The sequence below is a fragment of the Somniosus microcephalus genome, chromosome 6 (assembly GCF_052327205.1).
Source record: "Somniosus microcephalus isolate GS21.2 chromosome 6, FLI_Smic_1.0, whole genome shotgun sequence".
NCBI lineage: Eukaryota > Metazoa > Chordata > Chondrichthyes > Squaliformes > Somniosidae > Somniosus > Somniosus microcephalus.
This window is the reverse complement of record NC_140992.1, coordinates 202,897,054-202,914,226: the sequence shown is the minus strand read 5'-3', so window position 1 is coordinate 202,914,226 and position 17,173 is coordinate 202,897,054. Positions and strand designations below refer to the sequence as shown.

At 46.1% G+C, this 17,173-nt stretch overlaps 1 protein-coding gene across 2 annotated transcripts in view; it reads right to left on the bottom strand.

Moving 5' to 3' along the window:
- cpne2 (copine II) overlaps window positions 1-17,173 on the bottom strand; it is a 401,061-nt gene that overhangs the window by 108,452 nt on the left and 275,436 nt on the right. For both annotated transcript variants that reach the window (XM_085991234.1, XM_085991235.1), the window contains 2 exons: window positions 10,107-10,158; window positions 5,893-6,026 (listed from right to left, as the gene is read on the bottom strand). In XM_085991234.1, the coding sequence (XP_085847360.1) occupies window positions 5,893-6,026; window positions 10,107-10,158 (186 nt within the window). The remainder of the gene's footprint in view (window positions 1-5,892; window positions 6,027-10,106; window positions 10,159-17,173) is intronic.

The following is a 17,173-nucleotide window of genomic DNA, read 5'->3' as shown; positions in this document are numbered from 1 at the left end:
CTTACGCTGGACAAGGCTTTCAGCATTGCAGTATCACATGAAGCAGCAGCACGGGGCGCTGCAGAGATACAACGGAGACCGCAAGAATATGGCACAAATGAAATGTCATACGGAACAGTGAAGTGCTATCGCTGCGGCAGAACAACACATGACCATAATGATTGCTGGTTCAGGACAAAGTGTGCAGACAGTGTGGAAAAGTAGGACACATAGCAAGAGTCTGCAGGTCGGGTAAGAAAACCAGCAGCAAGAAATCTCCACAGGAGAAGTACAAGAAGGTACATAAGGTGACGGAGAGTAGTTCAGACGAACAGAAGAGTGATACAGACTCCGGAAGCAAGGAGCTGGGTTGTCTGAAACTACATAATGTGATCAAAACGGTGGATCACCAAACTATCTGGGTCACGCTCAAGATAGCAGGAGTCCAAGTGAAAATGGAATTGGACACAGGATCAGCCCTAACAGTCATAAACCGAAGGGACTACAAGCGGCTATTCTCACATATACCCTTGAGAGATACAAAGATTGTCTTGAAGATGTATACGGGGCAAAAGGTCTACCCCAAAGGAAAAATGAGGGTGAATGTTATATATAACGGCAAGGAAACACCAAAAATGGACCTATATGTATTGCCAGATGGAGGACCACCACCACTAGGACGTGAATGGATCCGGAAGATACAGCTAGATTGGCATTCCATACAAGCACTGACTGTAGATGCCAAAAAGGATGACGACATCACACCTGGACGACTGTCAAAAATGCTAACTGACGCACAAGAAGTGTTCCAGCAGGGACTCGGAACACTAAAAGGCATAACAGCGATGATCAAAATAGAGGAAAATGCAAGCCCAAAGTTTTTTAAGGCCAGACCGGTACCTTATGCGATCCGCCCAGCCGTCGAAGCAGAGCTGGAAGGTTTGGAACGTTCAGGAGTACTGTCCAAAGTGGACTGGAGCGAGTGGGCTACACCCATCGTTCCTGTAATGAAGAGGTCGTTGAGTAATACGCCTGGGGAACCAAAGAAGGTTCGCATCTGTGGGGGCTTTAAGGTGACAGTGAACCCAGTCCTTCACACTGTACAATATCCGCTTCCGCGGATTGAAGATATTTTCGCCTCGCTATCTGGAGGGAAATGCTTCACTAAGATTGATCTGGCCCAGGCGTATCTGCAAATGGAGGTAGAAGAAGCCTCGAAACAGTACCTCACGATCAACACTCATAAAGGTCTCTACCAATACAACTGGCTGGTGTTCGGGGTAGCATCAGCTCCGGCTATTTGGCAAAGGGCAATGGAACAAGTCCTGCAAGGGATTCCAGGGACCCAGTGTTATTTGGACGACACCCTGGTCACGGGCGAAAATGACAGTGATCACCTCGCCAACCTGGAGCAGGTGCTCACTAGATTGAAGGAATATGGGCTCTGAGCTAATCGCCACAAATGTGAGTTTTTCCAGAAGCAGATCTCGTATTGTGGCCACGTTATTGATAAAGAGGGGTTACATAAGTCCCCTGAAAAGACTGAGGCAGTAGTCAAGGCTCCAGCACCGGAAAATGTGTCACAACTGAGGTCGTTCCTCGGGCTGGTGAACTACTACCATAAGTTTTTGCCGAATTTGTCTACCGTACTACACCCACTGAATACCCTACTGCAAACGGGGGTACCATGGAAGTGGAGTGACGAATGTAAACGAGCTTTCCAGAAGAGCAAAGCATTGATCACATCAAAAGAGGTGTTGGCTCATTTCAACCCAGCACTACCAATTCGGTTGGCGTGTGATGCATCACCCTATGGCATTGGAGTGGTGCTGTCGCACAAGTTCCCGGACGGCTCGGAGAGGCCAGTAGCCTTTGCGTCTCGGTCACTAACCTCAGCCGAGCGTAACTACGCCCAGATTGACAGGGAGGCCCTCAGCCTAGTGTGGGGAGTGAAAAAGTTCAATCACTATCTGCACGGGCAGAAGTTCACCTTGCTGACTGACCACCAACCACTTGTCTCCATCTTTAATCCAAAGAAGGGCATTCCGGTGATGACTGCGCAACGGCTACAAAGATGGTCCCTTTTTCTAGGGGCGCACCAATATGAAATCGAGTATAAGGGCACGAAACAGCATGGAAACGCTGATGGGCTATCACGCCTGCCACTGCCTACTGCGGAGGAAGCACCAGCAGTGGATCCTGTCGAAATATTTCATTCAACTATAATTGAATGCTTGCCAGTAACTAGCGCTGGTATAGAGAAGGAGACCCGAAATGACCCGACACTGTCTCGGGTATATGATTTGACGGTGAAGGGATGGCCAGCACATGGCGACTCACTGTTGCCAGCATTCTCATCCAGAAGAGAACAGCTGTCAGTATGCCAGGGGACCTTGATGTGTGGATCCCGAGTGGTAATTCCACCCAAGTTAAGGGAGAGAGTGCTCAATGAGCTTCACGAAGGTCATCTGGGAGGGGTGAAAATGAAAAGCCTTGCTAGGGCTTATGTGTGGTGGCCGGGGATCGATCAGCAAATCGAGGACATGACAAAGAGCTGCTCAGGATGCCAGAAGGTCCAAAATGCACCACCACATGCCCCTCTACACCCATGGGAGTGGCCCTCATCTCCATGGCAATGGGTGCATATTGATTTTGCTGGTCCATTCATGGACTCAATGTTTTTAATAGCCGTGGATGCGCACTCGAAATGGCCTGAGGTGATCAAAATGTCCTCCACCACCACGGAGAAAACTATTGCAGTCCTACGGACCATTTTTGCCAGGAACGGCTTGCCAGAGCAGATTTGCTGTGATATCGGACCACAGTTTGTGTCCGAAGAGTTTCGAAGATTTATGAAAAGGAATGGGGTAAGGCATTACACATCCGCCCCGTATCATCCAGCCACAAATGGATTGGCTGAGAGGTTCGTACAAACCTTTAAAAAAGCAGTAAAGGCCATGTGCGATGACGACATTCCACTGCAGCATAAGGTGGACAATTTCCTGTTAGCCTACAGAAATGCGACACATGCAGTCACCAACCAGGCCCCGACCATGATGTTCTTTAACCAAAGGTTGAGATCTCGTCTGGATTTGCTCAGACCAAATGTACGAAGAGATGTTGAGAGTAAGCAATTCCAGCACATCAATGAGAAGCCGACAAGGAGCTTCAATGTAGGGCAACCAGTCTTGGCCCGCGACTACCGAACAGAGAAATGGCAACCAGAAATGATATGCACACAGCAGGGGCCACTAATGTACACAGTGGATGTTGGGGAGAATATTGTGAGACGCCATGCTGACCAGATCCTAGAGTCACAGGAACGAGTCAACCCCATGGCTCGGCCATACGTACCTGGTGAGGAACCTGACGTACAGGTCGCATCTACCTCAGAAACAATAGCATTGGAAGCTGATGAATCAACTGACGACAGGGTGTTAGAGTCGCCTCCGCACCAAGAGCGAGACACTCGGGAAAGGCGTTATCCAGAAAGAATCAGGAAGCCTCCCCAAAGACTGAATTTATAAATAGACTATTTTCAGTTAATGTTGCATGTTAAAAGTGTTAATTGTAATTAGTTTGATATTTAATTGGTAAATGAGTGTTATGGTACTGTTAATCTAAAAGGGGAGGAATTGTAATGTATGTACCTTTAAGGGGGAGAACTACTTTTTACAGCTCCTGTATCCTGTAGTACCGGCAGTGACCACACCTGTATATAAACCCTGAGTAGTGATCTGTACAGTCAGTTGCAGTTTGAACCCTCATTCAGTAAACACCTGTTGATCGTTCCCTGCAGTCTGTTGTCTGATTATTGAAGGACACAACATTAAGATACACGGATATAACATCTCCTCTTAGCCTTCTCTGCACCATCCTTTTCTCCCTCCGATTGGTGAAAAACTTTCCCACAATATAAACGTGTGCAGTAACACAAATTAAACTAAAAAATGCTCCTGTAATCATGTTCTGATGAAGGGGGTTCCACCCAAACCGTTAACCTATCTTTCTCTTTAAGTTACTGCTTGACCTGCTGACCATTTCTAACATCTTCTGTGTTCACTTCAGATTTCCAGCATTCCTGGTTCTTTTAATCTCCGTCCTGGTTATTTCACATTGTGGAGTTCCACAGCAACTCAATACCAGTTCCCCAGTGAAGTAATCAGCGCTTGCTGTTTATGCAAAAGATATTCCTTTCACTTTCTTCAAGCGCAACACAAAAAGATCGGAAAAACACACTGATTCTTACAGCAATAACAACTTTAATGAGGAGTTTAATTTTTAAAAGATTGTACTACACACACTTACGCATGCATGCACGCCACACACACAGGCTGATGACGGGAATGTCAGAATGCACCAGTGTATAAGGTTAAACAAAACCCTGTTTTTGAATGGCACTGACCTACATCATATTAGTATGTTGCACTAAGGAACCTGCTGTACTGATATGGCAAGCAGACGAGGAATGGGTTAGTGATGTGTCGAAAGACTGCTGCCACTTAGTTTGAGTGAAGTTGACACACGTTTACTTTCTAGGGCAGTCATATCTTTACCTAATGACAAAAAAATAATACTGCGTCACTGCATTATCTTTCAGCTTCCAGTTGTACTAATGGAGTGCCAATCACACAAGTATAGGCACTGCTAAATACAACTTCAGCATTACAGCGTCACTTTAGAATGCATTAGCAAATCTAAAAAAAAGCTTAATTTCTTCTGGATATTTTGAGAGGAATAAGACATATTTAAAACAGAAGGGATTGAAAATCCCAGATATAAAGAAAGTCACAGGCACAAATATCTTTTGCACAGAACCAAGCAGCAATAACAAATATACATCGCCGCGATAAAAAAACACACATTTCCTCTTTGGGTTGCTGTACTTTTTTTAAAAATTCATTCTCCAGCTGTGGGCATCACTGGCAAGGCTGGCATTTATTGGCCATCACTGATGCCCTGAGGAGATGGCAACAGGCCTCCTTCTTGAACCACTGTGCATAACTGCGATACAACTGCCCACTTCAGAGGGCAGTTAAGAGGCAAACGCGTTGGCATGGGACTGGAATCAAGTACAAGCCAGACCAGGTAAAGATGGCAGGATCAGCCTGTTCATTTTGATTATGTCTCACCTGCCCCACACTGATTTCCTGATATATCTTTTAGCAAATATTCAGTGGGTAGGGACTTTTTAAGATGGGGGGGTGGATGGGGACGATCTCTCAATTGCAAAGCCATTTATAGAGTATTACAGTTCTAAAGCTGCAAATTTAAAATACCTCAGAGCCTGCATATGGAACTAAATGCTCCCAAAATCCACCAGGAACATTGGAATGTAAATACTGGAAAAGATTGTGTTCATCCATCTGGCCAACCCAGAACTTCAAAAATAGTTTAAAGTGTTTGCATCATCATCCATTTGACTAACAGCCCGTGTCTCCTGTATACCCCTAATTATGGAAAGGTTTCTGGGCATGAAGTCATTTTCTGCCTGGTCTAACAGTCTGAGTTCTTATCTGGATCCGACTCCACTTGAGTTCAGCTGCTAAGATACCAGACTGGGTCATGCAGTAAACGTCACTCCCACAAGGACAGGGATTGTGAGCTTCTGTATACTGGAGGCAGGTATCCCCAGGGCAACAGCTCCAAACAACTGGAATAGTTTTATTGTTGTAAGATTAACCAGAGACTACTAAACCCTGAACCACAACTTAAATAGTTATACCCTGTGTATGTGTAGGGGGGAGAGCACCTCACACTGTAAATATTGCCCCCTCCTTCCCCTTTAAAGAGTCCTCATGACGTGCCCTCACTATCCACGGAGCAGTGATGGGTTTGCAGTAACTTTACGTTCACAGACCACCGCTAGACTCAATGGTTTCTGACAGACTGCCCCCGTTTCCTCACACTTACCGCTGCTGCTTGCTGCTGGATGGCTTGGCCGGCAAACCGTGCCACGTGACTTATTATTGGCGCAAAGTTGGTGGGTCCATAAAATCGAATGTGGGGTAGACAGGCTGTGTATGCTTGGACGATGCCTTCTACACCTACAGCAAGAGGAAACCATGAGATTAGAGTCCAATCCACATATTTCACACCGGTACTGAGCCAGCGACAGTGATATAGTCCTGGGCTTGTACCAGGTTATTAGCCCACACATGTGTGGTTTTAATACCAATCCCTTTATACACTTACCCGGTTTTAGCCCCCCCCGCCCCAGTTAAAGGTGGTGTTTGAGGGGCGCCGTGGTCATGTTACTGGATGAGTAATCCAAAGGGCTGAACTGATCATTGAGAGAACATGAGTTCAAATCCCACCAGGGCAGTTTGAGAACTTGAAATTAGTTTTTAAAAATCTGGAAATAAAAAGCTGGCAAGTTAGTAAAAGCTGTCAATTTGTCGTAAAAACCCAGCTAATGTCCTTTAGGGAAGGAAGCCTGCTGTCCTTACCCAGTCTGGTCTATATGTGCCTCCAGTCACACACACGTGTGGTTGAATGTTAACTGTCCTCTGAAGTGGCCTAGCAAATCATTCAGTTGGATCAAACTGCTACCAACGGTTCAAGAGAGTGGCTCACCACCACCTTCTCAGGGCAACGAGGGATGGGCAATAAATGCCGGCCATGCCAGCGATGCCCACATCCTCAGAATGAATTTTTTAAAAAGACAGGAATCCTGCTCTGACTCATGTGCTTTGCAGTAAGTACACCATCATTAAAAAAAAGTGTTTCCTCCCGGAGGGAGTAGAGCCACGTATGACTTTCATGACAGGAATTCACGTGACGTGCTTCAATGCGATTTACATTATCGGTTCATGAGACTGCAAACTCAGAGGCCTTGTTGTTCTTAGGTATGGAAGCCTAACCCCACTGTTTTAATTTGACAAAAGTTCCCTCCCCGACAGCTCAAATCTAAGTCACACACACACAGAGGTGCATTTATTTTGGTAATTTAGGTTTTTCAAGAAAATCGGACTCAGCCCAGTCTATGTTTAGACTGAGCTCAGTTTGGTGGAAGCTAAATATTCTCATGCTCAGATTTCAGGGTCTATCAGGAGCTCATGTCAATGTACAAAATAGAACCAAAATGGTTCTCACAGTTTCTACAGTACTGAAGAGGCTGTTAAACATGTGAGGTTAATGTCCAATGAAAGCTGCAATAAGTCATTAAACAGTTTGGAGATGGACTATAAATAAGTCATGAAATCTCACACAGTGGGAACATGGAAGGAGTAGGTACTTCTTACAGTGAACGTCCTATAGAAGGAAATACCACAGGGCTCTTGTTAATCAGAGCAATTGATGAGGCAGAGGGCTCTACAGAACCTCCTCCTTCTCTTTGGGTCCCTTCTCTGTGCTGCACAACATTCCTCGACAGAGAGGTTGGACAATGGACTCCTCTTCAAATGCCACTACAGCCAGATATAAAGACTTGTGCAAGAGCAGCCAAGGTTCCTCACTTTCCTTTCTGCGTGGGACATTGGATATTCTGATGGCATTGATGAGATTATGTCGAGAGGAGCAACTGGCAAGACCATGACAGTTCAATGGAGCAGCAACATCCTGGGTCACAGTGCCATCCCCAGACTTCTACAAAGCTACCCTTCTTATTAAGTACACCCTTGATGAGTGTAGCTCAAACTGCTTTTAGAATAAGTACAAAAACACAAATGTTGTCTTTTCTACAAGTTCAGAGTTATAGTAAACAACATACTCATTGTTGAGAATTGGAAGGTGGAGATGATAGGGGAGAGGAAGAAGAAATTGAAACACTTAAATGAAGAAAGCTAAAGAAACTCTTCCCCTTCCATTTTAAATTAGGGTTTTTTTTTAAATCCTTTTTTTGAGGCCTCACACACTACACTTGTTCCTTGACTGAAAAGCCAGGTGGGCAATGTGCTCCCAGGTTTCTGATGATGCTACTCTACAGGTGAACACTGGGAGCCATACTAGAGTCGACAAATCCCAAGGACTGGATGACCTACATCCTAGGGTTTTGAAAGAAGTGGCCATTGGAATAGTGGACGCATTGGTTGTCATCTTCCAAAATTCTATAGATTCTGGAATGGTTCCTGCAGATTGGAGGATAGCAAATGTAACCCCGCTATTTAAGAAAGGAGGGAGAGAGAAAATGGGGAACTACAGACCTGTTAGCCTCACATCAGTAGTTGGGAAAATGCTGGAATCTATTATAAAGGATGCAATAGCTGGGCACTTAGAAACTAATAGTAAGATTGGGCAGAGTCAACATGGATTTATGAAAGGGAAATCCTGTTTGACAAACCTATTGGAGTTCTTTGAGGGTGTAACTAGTGGAGTAGACAAAGGGGACCGGTAGGTGTGGTGTATCTGGATTTTCAGAAGGCCTTCGATAAGGTCTCACACAAGAGGTTGGTGAACAAAATTAGGGCACATGAAATTGGGAGTAATATACTAGCATGGATTGAGAATTGGTTAACAGACAGAAAACAAAGAGTAGGGATAAACGGGTCTTTTTCAGGATGGCAGGCTGTGACTAGTGGGGTACCGCAAGGATCGGTGCTTGGGCCCCAGCTATTCACAATCTATATCAATGATTTAGATGAGGGGACTAAATGCAACATTTCCAAATTTGCTGATGATATAAAACTAGGTGGCAGTGTCAGTTGTGAAGAGGATGGGAAGAGGCTTCAAGGGGATCTTGACAGGCTCAGTGAGTGGGCGAGAACATGGCAGATGGAATATAATGTGAATAAATGTGAAGTTATCCACTTTGGTGGAAAAAACAGAAAGGCAGAGTATTTCCTAAATGGTGAAAGATTGGGGAATGCAGATGCTCAAAGGGACCTGTGTGTCCTTGTACATGAGTCACTGAAAGTGAATGCGCAGGTGCAGCAAGCCATTAGGAAGGCAAATGGTATGCTGGCCTTCATTACAAGAGGATTTGAGTACAGGAGTAAAGAAGTCTTATTCCAATTATATAGGGCCTTGGTGAGACCACACCTGGAGTACTGTGTACAATTGTGGTCTCCTTACCTAAGGAAGGATATACTTGCCATAGAGGGAGTGCAACGAAGATTCACAAGATTGATTCCTGGGATGGCGGGACTGTCGTATGAGAAGAGATTGAGTAAACTAGGCCTGTATTCTCTTGAATTCAGAAGAATGAGAGGGGATCTCATTGAAGCATACAAAATTATTACAGGGTTTGATAGGATGGATGCTGGGAGAATGTTTCCCTTAGCTTGGGAGTCTAGAACCAGGGGCCACAGCCTCAAGATAAAGGGTAGGTCATTCAGGACTGAGGTGAGAAGAAATTTCTTCACACAGAGAGTGGTGAATCTTTGGAATTCTGCATCCCAGAGGGCTGTGGAGGCTCAGTCACTGGGTAATATTCAAAACAGAAGTCGATAGATTTCTGACTAGTAAGGGCATCAAGGGATATGGCGATAGGGCCGGTGAATGGAATTGAGGCAGAAGATCAGCCATGAGCTCATTGAATGGCGGAGCAGGCTCGAAGGGCTGAATGGCCTACTCCTGCTCCTATCTCTTATGTTCTTATGTTCTTAGAGTGGCCAGGTATGACTCACCTAGATAAGCCGAGTGAGATCAGGCTCACTGTGTGGCGAAATTACACATGTTGGTAAACCAATACACCGTGCCATACGAACACCATTATAGAAAGAAGCAGCCATCTTAAAAATCAACTTCCAGTCAATACTGTGACCATTAGATCATTTCTCGAGGCCTTGTTTAGGAGCAACGCATTCATGATTTTAAAAGATTTCAGCAGCAGTAATATGAACAATTTTCCAAAATGAGAGCGGCTTGCCAGGATTATTAAATCATATAATTGCACCACTCCACAGACAGAGAATCTCTTTGTAAATCAAAGTCAGATGCTCCCAGGCATCATTTCACAAGAGCAATGAGCGCAGAGAGTAACATTAGCAGTAACTAGCACGCTTGGGGGATTTAAGTGGGCCGTATCCTCGCACTTGTCATTGCTCATTACCGGGAGCTGGAAGAATCCAAACACAATTAGATGAAAAGAACACAAAACACAAGGCGATAGATGTGAGACTGCGAGAACCAGAGCAAGTGGAAGCGGATGGAGGGAGTTACAGGAACTTTCAGCAGGAGATACTAACCTGTACAAAAAGGGTTTGTAGGATTGAAGTTAATGGCAAATTCATGGGACACCTGGGAATACAAAAGCAATGAAACACATCAGTCTATATTGTATTGATGCTTTCCTGAAAGCTATTAATAAATACAACTGCAGCTTATTTTAGTTCTTTCTGGGCTGTTGCTATTATCCTGTTCACATCTCCACGTGCTCCTTTATGTTTGTATTTCTTTTCCAATCAGCCCAATTAATTATCCTCTTGGCAACAAAGGCAGTCAGTTGTTCTAAGGCAAACGTCAATGCAGCCCCATGACTATTTCCTAGGTTGTGTGTGTGTGTGTCTGTGAGTGTGAGTGTGAGTATGTCTGTGTATGTGTCTGTGTATGTGTGTGAGTCTGTGTGTGTGTCTGTGTGTGCATCTGTGTGTGTGTCTGTGTGTGAGTCTGTGTGTGCGTCTGTGTGTGAGTGTGTGAGCGTCTGTGTGTGCGTCTGTGTGTGAGTCTGTGTGTGCGTCTGTGTGTGCGTCTGTGTGCGCTTCTGTGTGTGAGTGTGCGTGAGTCTGTGTGTGTGTGTCTGTGTGTGTGTGTCTGTGTGTGTGTGTGTGTCTGTGAGTGTGTGTGTCTGTGTCTGTGTGTGTCTGTGAGCGTGTGTGAGTGTGTGAGAGAGTTTGTGTGTGTGTGGCTGTGTGTGTGAGTTTGTGTGTGTCTGTGTGTGTGTGTGAGTGTGTGTCTATGTCTGTGTGTATGTGTCTGTGTGTATGTGTCTGTGTCTGTGTGTATGTGTGTGTGTGTCTGTGTATGAGCCTGGCCCAGGGCCATTTGTCCTGAGAACTGACGCTAAGTCTCCCTCATTTGAGGGGGACCTCAGCATCTTCCCCGAAGTATGCCCAGGATCAAGAACACAAGCACAAACCTATTCCCCACCCTTATCCTTTCATGGAACCTTCTGAGAACCATGCCCGAATATTGAGAGAAAAGTTAATTATCAGCAGGATGACTTATTGTATTGAAATAGTGAATGGGAACACTTGATGGAGCACAAAACTCCTCTGAAGATAGCGAGGCACAATTTATGTCACCAGGTTTGGTGCTCATTTCCTGAGATATTCTGGAATTAGGTTCAACTTGCCAGGGGTGCAGGATCACACAGCAGTTATCTCAACACCAAGTCGGCAATGGCAGTTGAATGCTGTGTGCCCATCATTGGTGCTGCTGAATATAACATTATAAGGAGGAAGGGCAGGATATCTGCACAATTTTATACTGGGAAAGGGCAAAAAAACTGAAGGACATAAATTAACTGTAAAATGTTCAAATCCCATAGTGCATATTCTTAGAAGCACAGATGTAAGGAATGGCAACACACACATGGACAGACACACAAACACACACACAGAAAAGAAGTGCCCAGATATTGTCCAAAATGGCAGTTTCTCTAAAATCTGCTGAATGTTTGAGTTTTGAAAATGTAACCAATTCTTCATTAGCCTTTCAGTTACTAAATTGACCAGCCAAGTGGATAGAGAATATGCACATTATTATATTATATATATGTCATCATGGTTAAAACAACAGTCCTGACTTTCAGTGGGAGGTGTATCCACTAATTAACTGGGGTGCTGGCATTTAAGGCGTTTTTCTATTTCAGTACCAGTTTATGATGTGTGTTGATATACTGGCCTCCCAGAGCCTCCAAATTTAAGATAACCTTTGTAAATATTTTTTTTGGAGTACAAGATTGATTTTCTATAGGTTGACTGGATCAATAAGAGTTCCAACGTGTAAAACAAAGGCCGTGGTTGAGGGGAAGAAAGCATTGCTTCTACATTGGCACTGGTGTAAAGGATGAATTGGCAGACACGTCACTCTCTTTTTGACTTGCCAGTGCTTCAAGTGACCAGCTTGCACCTCCATGTAGTGCTGGACGTGGATTTACTAACCTATAACATCACAGCTAACATCAGTTTCTATTAGGAATATATTACATTAATGCACAACCTATCAGTTCTAAGAAAGTTGTAGCTTGCTCCGCTTTATAATGTTACATTGCACAGTTCCTTGTCTACAGTCAGGTTTAATGGAAGACTGGCGCGTGATTGACTTCAATACAATTGAATACAGACAATTAAATATCTCTTGCCATAACTGGGTAGCTTCTGAAACAAACCAATGCTTTGTTCAGAACGAGTGGACATTGTGCAGTCAGCACAAAAAACATGTTTATTTAACAGGAATACGCCGAAGATAAAAAGGAAAAGCGTGGGTCGAAGTACAATTTGCATCAGGACTCATGTGTTCTGATGAAGGGCCCCGCCAAATACCCCAGCTTACCATTCTCTTTCAGATGTTAATCAACCTGCTGTGTGTTTGCAGCATATTTGATTTGTTAATACAATAGGTGTCGATTCAAAACCACATAACCTTATGTCTCATTCTGACACATCCTGAAAATGTATCAGACAAGAACTAATTGGATCTTAACCTTCAGTGCAGAGTGAGGCTTATTTTCATAATTCAGGACAGTGGTACTGCATGCAAAAACCAGAAATGCTTGGACTCAAGTAATAGGCACATACACAGCACTTTTAACGGAGAAAATTGTCCCAAGGTGATTTCACAGAGGTGTAATCAAAAAGAAAATGGGTGCTAAGTCAAAGCAGGAGATAATTATGAGAGGTGACCGAAAGCTTAGTCAAAGAGGTGGGATTTAAGGACTGTCTTAAAGGAGGAGAGAGAGGTGAAGAGGTTTAGGGAACAATTTCTAGATGACTGAAGGCATGACTGCCAATGGTGGGGTAAAGGGAGTTGCACAAGAAATCAGTCAGAGGAGCGGAGAGTTCTGGGAGGGCTGAGGTGGTTGTGGGATTTAAGGAGATTGCAGAGATAGGGAGGGGCAAAGCCATGAAGGGATTTAAACACAAGGACGGGAGGTGTTGGGGGAGCGGGAGCTAATGTAACGCAGCAAGGACAGGGGTGATGAGCAATGTTCCCTGTAAATTTTTTTGGGGGCCACGGGGACCCTTTAACGGGCTGTGTGGCCCATTCAGAATTCTGCGCATGCACTTTTTTCCCCCCAATTTAAAAGCCGGCTCATCGGCTGCACAGGACCCCTGGGGCGCTGAGCGGGACCCCTGGGGCACTGAGCGGGACCCCTGGGGCGCTGCACGGCTACGTGGCAGCTTAAAGGAAACATTGGTGACAGGGATAGGATACGGGAAGCAGAATTTTGGATGAGCTGAAGTTTACTGAGGGTTGGGGATGGGAGGCCGGCCAGGTGAGTATTGGAATGGTCAAGTCTGGAGGTGACATAAGGGCTAAGGTAGGGGTGGAGGCGGGAAATGCTAGAGGCGGAAGTAGACAGCTTTTGTGGTGGAGAGGGCATGGGGTCAGAAGCTGAGCTCGCATTTGAAGAGTTAAAAACAGTCTTGCTCAACTTGAGACAGTGGACGGGGAAGGGGATGAAATCGGTGACTGGGACAGGATTTTAACTCGGAGGCGGGGAGGAAGCGGGGGGGGGGGGGAGGGCTGGATTGTGATCGGGAAACCTGAGGAATGGATTATCCTCAGGCCAATGTTTCCTCTAAGCTGCGTGCGTGCGTGGCCGCACAGTAAGCTGCAAGGTACTGCGCAGGCTGCTCACAAGCTTTTCCAATTTAGAGGGAATATTGCCTCAGGCTCTGCCGGCGATCGGAAGGCCAGACCGGGTGTCGGATATCGGAAGACAGGTGGGGGGGGTGGGAGGGTTGGGGGCCGGGGATCGGAGTTCGGAAGGCCAGACCGGGTGTCGGATATTGGAAGACGGTGGTGGGTGGGAGGGTTGGGGGCCGGGGATCGGAGATCGCTAGGCCAGAGTGGGGTGTCGGGGGGCCCGAGATCAGACAGCCAAAGGGGGGTCGGGGGCCGGGGTCGGAGATCGGAAGGCCAGAGGGCGGGTGAGGTTGGGAGGCCAGAGGGGGGATTTGGAGGCCGGGGGGTGTTGGAGGCCAGGGAAGGGGGAGGAGATCGGAGGCCTAGGGGCTGAGGTCGAAGGCCAGTGCGGGGGAGGGTGGTGAGATCGGAGGCCGGATTCTGGGGGTGGGGGTGGGGGCGTGGGGGAGATCGGAGGCGGCGATCGGAGGCTGGCGGGGGGGCGAGACTGGAGGCCAGGTAGCAGGGGGGGCGAGACTGGAGGCCAGGTAGCGGGGGCGATTGGAGGCCGGTGGGGGGATGGGGATGGAGGTGAGGTTGGAAGTGGGCCAGGGAGGTCAGAGGTCTCGTGGGGGAGGTCGTGAGGAGATCGGAAGGGTCAGAGGTGGGGTGTCCTATTGCGGGGGACTCGCAAGGCAGGTACACTGGATCCAGCAGGTAAGTGGAAAGGCACTTACCTCCTGGATCCAGCTGTCCTTACCTTCCTTTAGCTGCCGGGTATTCAAGGCCTGGAAAACCGGGCCGCCCAGAGTTAAATTTAAAATGGTGCATCAAAATGAGGCACGCAGCCTCATTATAATATTTACACTGCCAACCCGCCTCCTGGGGGCTAATTGGCCGCCCGCCCTCCCCCACGAGGCCTCCGATCTCCCTGGCGTACATCCAACCTCAAACCCACCCCGAACCCCCCCACCGGCCTCCAATTCGCCCCACTACCTGGCCTCCAGTCTCGCCCCCCACCTGCCTGGAAGTGGGCGGGTTGGAGGTGGATTGGGGTCAGGATTCAGATTTCTAAAACTTTAACCTCCCACCGACCCAAACCCGCCTGCCTGTTTTTTGGGGTTAAAATTCCCCCTTAGCATACAGAATTTCTGGTGGGGCTGAAGATGATGGCTTCAGTCTTTCCAATGTCTAGATGGAGGATAGCATGGCTCATCCAAGACTAGATAACGAACAAGCAGTCTGATAACGCAGAGGCTGTGTGTTGTCAGCGGGCACGTGAAAGCTAACCCTAAGGTTAAGGATGATGTCACCAAGGCAGCATGTAGTTGGGGAGGAGGAAGTGTGGGGTCGGGGTGGGGGGGGGTGGGGGGGAGGGCGTAAGGATAGATCCATGGGAAATTCCAGAGGTAAGGTTGTGAGGTAGGATGATCAGCTATTGCTGGAGAAGTTCTGGCTACGATTGAATAGTTAAGAGTGGAACTAACTAAAGACATAGCTAATGAGCTGGACAACAGAGGAGAGGTACTGGGCACTGAAGGTTTAACACAGCCTGCGAGATTTACTTCATCATGGGGTGGAAATTGCTTCAAGTGCTCTTTCATGCGTAGAATGGACGTCGCGCTCGGAGTGCGTGCTCGATCAAGTGGCCGCGAATAAGGCCCCAAATTCGTGCAACTCATTAATTAAAATAAAATTAAAATTAATAAAATTAAAAAATAGGACCTCAAAGGTAGTAATCTCAGGATTGCTACCAGTGCCATGTGCTAGTCAGAGTAGAAATAGAAGGATATTTCAGATGAATACGTGGCTAGAGGAATGGTGCAAGAGGGAGGGATTCAAATTCCTGGGACATTGGAACCAGTTCTGGGGGAGGTGGGACCAGTACAAACTGGACGGTTTGCACCTGGGCAGGGCTGGGACCGATGTCCTAGGGGGAGTGTTTGCTAGTGCTCTGGGGGAGGGTTTAAACTAAAATGGCAGGGGGTTGGGAACCTGAGCAGGGAGACAGAGGAAAGGGAAACAAGGATAAAAGCAAAAGATAGGAAGGAGAAAAACAAAAGTGGCAGTCAGAGAAATCAACGGTTTAATTCAAACATGGCCACAGTAAATAATAATTCTAATAGGTCTAAGAGCGTTAAAAAAACAAGCCTAAAGGTTTTGTGTCTTAATGCGAGGAGCATTCGTAATAAGGTGGATGAATTAGCTGCGCAATAGAGGTAAACGAATATGATTTGATTGAGATTATGGAAACATGGCTCCAGGGTGGCCAAGGCTGGGAACTCAACATCCAGGGGTATTCAATATTCAGGAAAGATAGGCAAAAAGGAAAGGCAGGTGGGGTAGCATTGCTGGTTAAAGAAGGGATTAACACAATTGTAAGGAAGGATATTAACTCTGATGATGTGGAATCTGTATGGGTAGAACTGAGAAATACCAAGGGACAGAAAATGTTAGTGGGAGTGGTATATAGACCTCCAAACAGTAATGCGGAGGTTGGGGATGGCATTAACAGGGGAATTAGAGAAGCGTGCAATAAGGGCACAGCAGTCATCATGGGTGACTTTAATCTACATATAGATTGGGCTAACCAAATTAGTAACAATACTGTGGAGGAGGAATTCCTGGAGTGTTTACGGGATGGTTTCCTGGACCAATATGTCGAGGAACCATCCAGAGATCAGGCCATCTTAGACTGGGTATTATGTAATGAGAAAGGATTAATTAGCAATCTTGTTGTACGAGGCCCCTTGGGCAGAGCGATCATAATATGATCGAATTTTTCATTAAGATGGAGAATGAAGTAGTTGACTCAGAGACTAGGGTCCTGAATTTAAATAAAGGAAACTACGATGGTCTGAGGCGCGAGTTGGGTAGGATTGATTGGGGAATATCACTCAAAGGGTTGACGGTGGATAGGCAATGGCAAACATTCAAAGACCGAATGGATGAGCTACAGAATTTGTTCATCCCAGTTTGGCATAAAAATAAAACAAAAAAGGTGACTCAACCGTGGCTAACAAGGGAAATTAGGGATAGCATAAGATCCAAGGAGAGGACATATAAATTGGCCAGAAAAAGCAGTAAACCTGAGGATTGGGAGCAGTTTAGGATTCAACAAAGGAGGACAAAGGGATTAATTAAGAAGGGGAAAATAGAATATGAGAGTAAGCTTGCAGGGAACATAAAAACTGACTGTAAAAGCTTTTATAGATATGTGAAGAGAAAAAGATTGGTGAAGTCAAGCGTAGGTCCCTTGCAGTCAGAATCAGGGGAATTTATAATGGGGAACAAAGTAATGGCAGACCAATTAAATACATATTTTGGTTCTGTCTTCACAAAGGAGGACACAAATAACCTCCCAGAGATGTCGGGGAACATAGGGTCGGATGAAAGGGAGGAACTGAAAGAAATCAGTATTTGTAGGGAAATGGTGTTAGGGAAATTGACGGGATTGAAGGCC